Source organism: Belonocnema kinseyi, chromosome 8 (genome assembly GCF_010883055.1).
Source record: "Belonocnema kinseyi isolate 2016_QV_RU_SX_M_011 chromosome 8, B_treatae_v1, whole genome shotgun sequence".
Lineage (NCBI taxonomy): Eukaryota > Metazoa > Arthropoda > Insecta > Hymenoptera > Cynipidae > Belonocnema > Belonocnema kinseyi.
Window position 1 is genome coordinate 37,276,072 of NC_046664.1, and position 6,670 is coordinate 37,282,741.

Here is a 6,670-nt window from a genome sequence, read left to right on the forward strand (position 1 = left end):
TTTATTTACAAAAAAAGTTCTGAGGTTCAAAAAAACATTCAGTGAACTGAAAAACTGTGGTCGGTAATATAGGTATTTAGCTGTGTCACATGCCCTTAAAGTACGTGGAACTCTAGATAGGCGAGACTTCACTGTATTAAAAATGTTTAGCTTAATTTAAAAGATTCCAAAGGATTTCAAGAGATCTCATTTTTCGGCGAATTGCAGAGAGCAATGCAGAGAGTTATTTTCCATTTGCATTCAAAGTATTACTTATATAACAGCTACGAAATAGCAAACCTTGGGTAGAAATATTTAATTATACGTATAAGTATCACGATTTAATTATTAAAAAGGATCAGAAAATAGAAGAGAAAATATTTTTTGTCGGACTTTTTTGCCGTGAATAGATTTTCAACGACCTAAGTATATAAAATTAAAAAAAAGTGAATTCTTTCATGGTAGAAACTAGAGACCATTGAAAAATCATTAAACACTATTTGAAACTATACACAATTTCTCAACAAAGATGGTTTCTTCTTTTCTAAATGTAAAATGATCCTATAATTGCGAAGAAAAATGATAAAGAAGTCGTTATAGGCCTATACTGACATTATCATTGAATTTGTTGATCTAGGTACCTCCTCTACTGGATACTCCGTAAAGCCGAAAGAGGCCTGGAGAAAGTGACAACGGCGCATGTTGCCGACAGTAGACACGTTTTCGCGTACGTCTGCGGTCTAGGGTTTGGACTCATGAGTGGTGCATTTGCCTTGGTGAACGTTTTAGCAGATGCCGTAGGACCCGGAACAATGGGCCTTCGCCGAGGCAACGAATTCTTTTTCATTATTTCTGCAGCTACAACACTAGCTTTTATATTACTACATACTTTTTGGGGTGTGATATTCTTTTCCGCCCTTGATCACAAAAAATGGGGTCAAGTTGCGTGGGTGGTTGGTTCTCACTTATTTGTTTCTGCGATGACCTTACTAAATGGAATTAGTTATCAAGCAATTAGTCTATCAGCATCGTACATAATTCTATTGATTACGGCTGCACTGGCCTTTACAGTAGCTGGTGGTAAAATACAGAATATAATCAATTGCTTTATGAAGAAATAAAAAAAGGGGAGTGAAAATTTGAACAGTTTAGCGTGTTATTCAAACCGAGATTCCAATCCGAACCACTACAATTTGAGATATCTAATTATAAAAGTAGAGAATATCGTCTCTGGAAGTTGAGTTTATATATATTTTTAAAGCCTTACTTAATTTTCTGTTAAATTGTCTCCGGAAGGATACACGGTGCGGCTGAATCTACGCAATTGTGAAGGTATAAAAAGCTTTCGGAGAATGAGATGTGAAAAGCGAGAAGATTTATGAAAGTGTGATCATGTCATATCTATTACATATTCATCGTTAGTTTTATTGAATTAGCCTCATGATATCATTATGATAAATCTATAATAAGTAATAAACTCTACATGCAACGATAAGGAAAAATTATTTTATATCGTTAGATTATCGAGTTTGAAAATCAATTAATTGTATTTCTCAGTATTTGACGACTGTATATTTAGTTACTCAGGGTGTCTACCCTACCTGGAAAACCTGGAATACCTGGAATTGCCAGGGAATTTTTATATTCCAGGAAAAACCTGGAAATGTGAGGGATTTTTTTTTAAGTCAGGGAATTTTTTCGCGATTGTGCTTAATCTTTTTTTAAATTTAATTATAAAATGCAATAGCAATAATTTTTTATTTGTAAAAGTGGCCTTATATTGGTGTATTTGACGATTTTGTTGAAAATCCGTTTTTTTCTGTTTGAAATGAATTTTCTTTTACTGAATATTTAACTATTCTCTTATTGATTAAAAATTGATCTTTTTTAGTTGAAAATTCACCCGCTTTTTTAGCAATATTTTCTTTTTCATAGTTAAAAATTCAACTCATTTTGAAGAGTCATCCGTTTTTAATTGAATTAAACTGTTTTGATTAAAAATTGAAATCTTTTTTGATTGAAATATCAACTACTAAATTTTTTTCTTCAGGATTAATATATTTTTTAATTTGTTTGAAGGCTCATTATTTGAATTGAAAATTCATTTCTTTGGTTGAAAACTGAGCTGTTTTGTTAAAAATTCGTTTTTTCCTTGGCTAAAAGTTAAATTTTTTTTATTGAAAATTTAATTATTATAGTTGAAACTTAAATTATTTTGTTTCAAATTGTTCTGTTTTATTTTAATTTTTTCAACTAAAAATTTAATTGTTCCAGTTGAATATTACATCACGTTAGTTAAAAATGCATCTCTGTAGCTTAAAATGATTTTTTTACTGAAAATTTAACTATTCAATTTTTGTTTGAAAAATTATCTTTTTTAGTGGAAAAATCATATTTTTTGGTAAAAATTCATTTTCTTCCTTTAAAAATTCATCGTTTTTGTTTAACGTTTAGCTATTTCTGTTGAAGACTAATCATTTTGGTTGAAAATTCATCACTTTGTTTGAAAATATAATTTTTTAAAATTATATTTATTCAATTTTTGAGTGAAAATTGATATATTTTAGTTGAAAATTCATCTATTTGGTTGAAAATCCAAATATTCCAGTTGAATATTCCATAATGTTAGTTGAAAATTCATCTTTTTTTAGTTGAAAATTCAACTATTTCAGTTAAAAATGTATCATTATAATGGCAAGTTCATCACTGATTGAACATTTAACTATGGCGTTGAAAATTATTTTCTTCCTGTATAAATGAATTTTTTTAAACTGCAAATTTAACTATTCCCATTTGTGGTTAAAAGTGATTCTTTTTTAGGCAAAAATTGAATTATTTGGTTGAAAATTGGTCTTTTTTAGTTAAAAATTCGACTGTTTCTCTAAAAATTCATGTATTTTGTTGAAAAATCTGCTTTTTGGTAAATAATTAATCTTCTTGTGTGAAAATTAATCTTTTTCGTTGAAAATAAAACTGCTTCGTTAAAAATTGATGTTTTTTAGTTTAAAATTCAACTAATCCAGGTAAAGATTAATCATTTTATTTAAAAATTCATCACTTTGTTTGAAAATTTATATTTTTTAGTTAAAAATTCAACTATTTCGTTGAAAATTCATCTTTTTGGTTTAAAATTCAACTATTTCAGTTGATGATTCATCACTTTAGTTAAAAATTCATCACTTTTATTAAAAAAAAAAAAAAAAAAATGAACTGAAAATGTAACTATTCCATTTTTTGTTGATAATTTAATTTTTTAAATTCAAAATCCAACTATTTGGTCGAAAATTTGTCTTTTTTATTTTAAAATTCAACTATTTTGTGGAAAATTCACGTATTTCGCTTTAAAATAGGTTTTTATTTACAAAATTAGCTTTTTTTTAATTCATCTTTTTCGTTGAAAATTCAAGTATTTCAATCAAATATTCATAATTTTATTTGTAAATGTATCGCTTTAGTTGAAAATTTAACTAATCCAGTTTATTATTCCATAATTTTTGTTGAAAATTCATCTGTTTGGTTTAAAATTAATTTATTTCAGTCAAAGATTCATCATTATATTTAAAAAGAATAAAAATTCATCACTTTGATGGAAAATTTAACTTATTGTTGAAAATTGTTTTTTTTTTTTGAAAATATAAATTTTTTAACTGAAAATTTAATATTTACATTTATGGATAAAAACGGATCATTTTTAGTTTTAAATTCAACTATCGGGTTGAAATTGTTTCTTTTTTAGTTAAAAATCAACTAAATTAATTATTTTAATTGAATATTTGACTGTTCCATTTTTGGTTGAAAACTGATATTTTTTTAGTTCAAAATTCAACTATTTGGTGAGACACATTCATAAAATTAATGGTTATTTTTTCAGTATTAATGAATTATTTAATTAATCGATGGTGCCTATATATTTAATAAAAGCTTGAAGTATAAATTTTTAACGGTTTCTCTATTAAACATATCAATTAAACCCTTAAAAACTGAAAAAAACATTAGTTATCATAAACTCGTTGAATGTTGAATGCATTTCAACTAAGGACATGCATCAGTTGAATGCATGTCCTTAGTTTATTATTTTAAAAAAAGCAAAATAATTGAATGGTTCCGTACTGTGAAAAATCATACCTGAAAAAAACGTAAAATACCTGAAATTATCCGGGAAGTTTCTTCCAGGATTTAAGTAGACACCCTGGTTACTATTTTTGAACGGTGGACCTGAAAACTGGAATAACGAAAGAATACTGTATCATTTTCGAAATCGTATTCCAATAATTTATTGATTTTCCTTTTCATGTTACGTAAAAAATATTGTAAGAATGATGTTAGTCCGCAGTAAGAAAATGTACAGACAAAATATAATGCACTCTGCTCGTATTCAATAAGAATTAAAATTTTCAATTAATTTACTGTCTTGTTAATTTTACACCATCCGTCACTGCAACTAATGTGTCATTCGTATCAGTCTTTTTTGTAAACAATAAACTGTTATAAAATTGACAAATTCACCGTTAAGTAATTCTTGATGTGTATTCGTTACAGATGCATAACAATCAAATTGCCTACCTAAAAATCTTGTACATATTTAGAAACTCAAACTTCACTATCACCTTAATTCTATCACCCTGTTTAATGTCTCTCGCAAATTATTAAGAGCTTGTGAGGGAAGCCATGAGCAGTTCCATCTTATTCAAGAAGTTCTTCCCCTCCATTTTGTCCCATCTGACCTCTTTGAACGATCCTCCGAGATTTTCCCACTTTCTCTCTCGCACCAGTTGACCCGGGAAGAAGTCCTTTCGCGGCGAATGAGCTATTGCAACCTGAATCCCATTTTGCGGTTCACATCTGACCGCTATCATTCTGTCGCCAATTGGAGATGCCAATATACAACTGCTCGCATTTCCAAGCGGCTCCACTGCCCCAAGACCTAGATGCGAACTGTTCGAAAGAAACTGCCAACCCATACATTTCGCTAAAGATTGAACCGCGATAATTTGGTGCTGATGGATCTGACAGAAGATTAGATCGCGCAATTCTTGAGGCTCGTAACTCATGTGCATCACTCTGCCATCCCGACAAACACACTTGAGAGATTTTTCACCGACATGCACGACCAGAGATGTGCGATACATCGAGTCGTAACCGTGAGTTAGAATATTTATCTTCACACAGGACTGAGTCGGCGAATTGAGAGCATTCCAATGAGAAACGATAAGAGGATCTTTCACTTCCTTGGCAATTGTATCTAAAACGTATTCTGTTCGCAGACGCATAAAGAAGTGTTGGGCCTGCTGGATGATTTGTTCCAATAAAGTCTGACTCTTGGTCATCTCGATCAGTTCATATCGATCAGCTGCACTTGGACCTGCAAGACATCTGCGTTTGCTTGGGCCCAGTGGACCAGACGCAGGATGAGGGAATGGATGATGAGTATTTTTGTGATGTACTTCACGCAGTAATTGATGCAATGAATGCTCGAGTACGTGATCGTGATCGGTTTTGTGAGCTGGCGGTGCTGAGGGCTTTTTGTCGTTGCCGGTACTGTGACATAGTCCAATTATCAGCTGTATGCCTGGCAAAACCTGAAAAGCATATTTTGGAGATTAATATATTAAGGGCATGTGACACAGCTAAATACCTATATTACCGACCTCACTTTTTCAGTTCACTGAATGTTTTTTTAAACCTAAGAACTTTTTTTATAAATAAAATATCGAGCTGAAACTTTGGGAAATGTATTAGAGTACAATAAAGTACGTTTAGGTACTGCATTTTGGTAGGAACTTCACTGAAAATTATTTCATCTTTTTTCTGAACCTCAACATTTTTTGAACGTTCGAACTTTTTTTATACATAAACGGTCGGTCTCAAACTTTGAGAAATGCAAGAGCCGAAAGAAAACTACGTTTAAGTACAAAGCCTAATAATAAAAGATGTAAAAAAATATATTTCAACAATCAATTCCAACGGCATCAGCCGGTAACGTTGTACACGAAAATACGATACCTGGCGGCCACTAGACGAGGCTCTAGAGGGTTCGTATTTTCGTGTACAACGTTACCGGCTGATGCCGTTGGAATTGATTGTTGAAATTTTTTTTTACATCTTTTATTATTAAGATTTGTACTTAAACGTAGTTTTCTTTCGGCTCTTGCATTACTCAAAGTTTGAGACCGATATTTTATGTATAAAAAAAGTTGGAACGTTCAAAAAATGCCGAGGTTTAAAAAAAAGATAAAATAATTTTCAGTAAAGTTCCTACCAAAATGCAGTACCTAAACGTACCTTATTGTACTCTAATACATTTGACAAAGTTTCAGCCGTGCGGCGGCGCACAGTGGGGTGAAATCGGAAAACGAGGTTCAAAATGACATTTAGAACGCAATTATGCACCGATTTTAGAATTTTTTTTGTTGAAAAATTCAGAACTAAATTTTTCAGAAAATGGTGAGAGTAGATTTTTTATTTTTTTGTTTATTTAATTTTTATTTTAATGCAAACATCGAAAAAAATGTCGATTTTTCTAATTTCATTTTTTATCTTCTAGACAAAATTTTTGTTATACTTCTCGTCCTTTGAATTTAGTGCACATGGGTATAAGAAATATAAAAAATTCTTAACTTGCATAGTTAATTGTTATAAACAAATTGTATTAACAAATACTCGACATTAAGGGTTATTCGGCTTCAACGTA

The 6,670-nt window shown here is 30.5% G+C and overlaps 2 protein-coding genes across 2 annotated transcripts in view; one reads left to right on the top strand and one right to left on the bottom strand.

Annotated features, from left to right (window-relative positions):
* The window catches only part of LOC117179070 (gamma-secretase subunit Aph-1), an 8,277-nt gene extending 6,416 nt beyond the window's left edge, over nt 1-1,861 (top strand). The window contains exon 2 of the mRNA XM_033370710.1: nt 617-1,861. Coding sequence (XP_033226601.1) covers nt 617-1,100 — 484 coding nt within the window. The 3' untranslated portion in view covers nt 1,101-1,861. The remainder of the gene's footprint in view (nt 1-616) is intronic.
* A 2,364-nt stretch (nt 1,862-4,225) lies between these two features.
* LOC117178445 (mediator of RNA polymerase II transcription subunit 17) overlaps nt 4,226-6,670 on the bottom strand; it is a 26,763-nt gene continuing 24,318 nt past the window's right edge. The window contains exon 4 of the mRNA XM_033369871.1: nt 4,226-5,558. Coding sequence (XP_033225762.1) covers nt 4,626-5,558 — 933 coding nt within the window. The 3' untranslated portion in view covers nt 4,226-4,625. The remainder of the gene's footprint in view (nt 5,559-6,670) is intronic.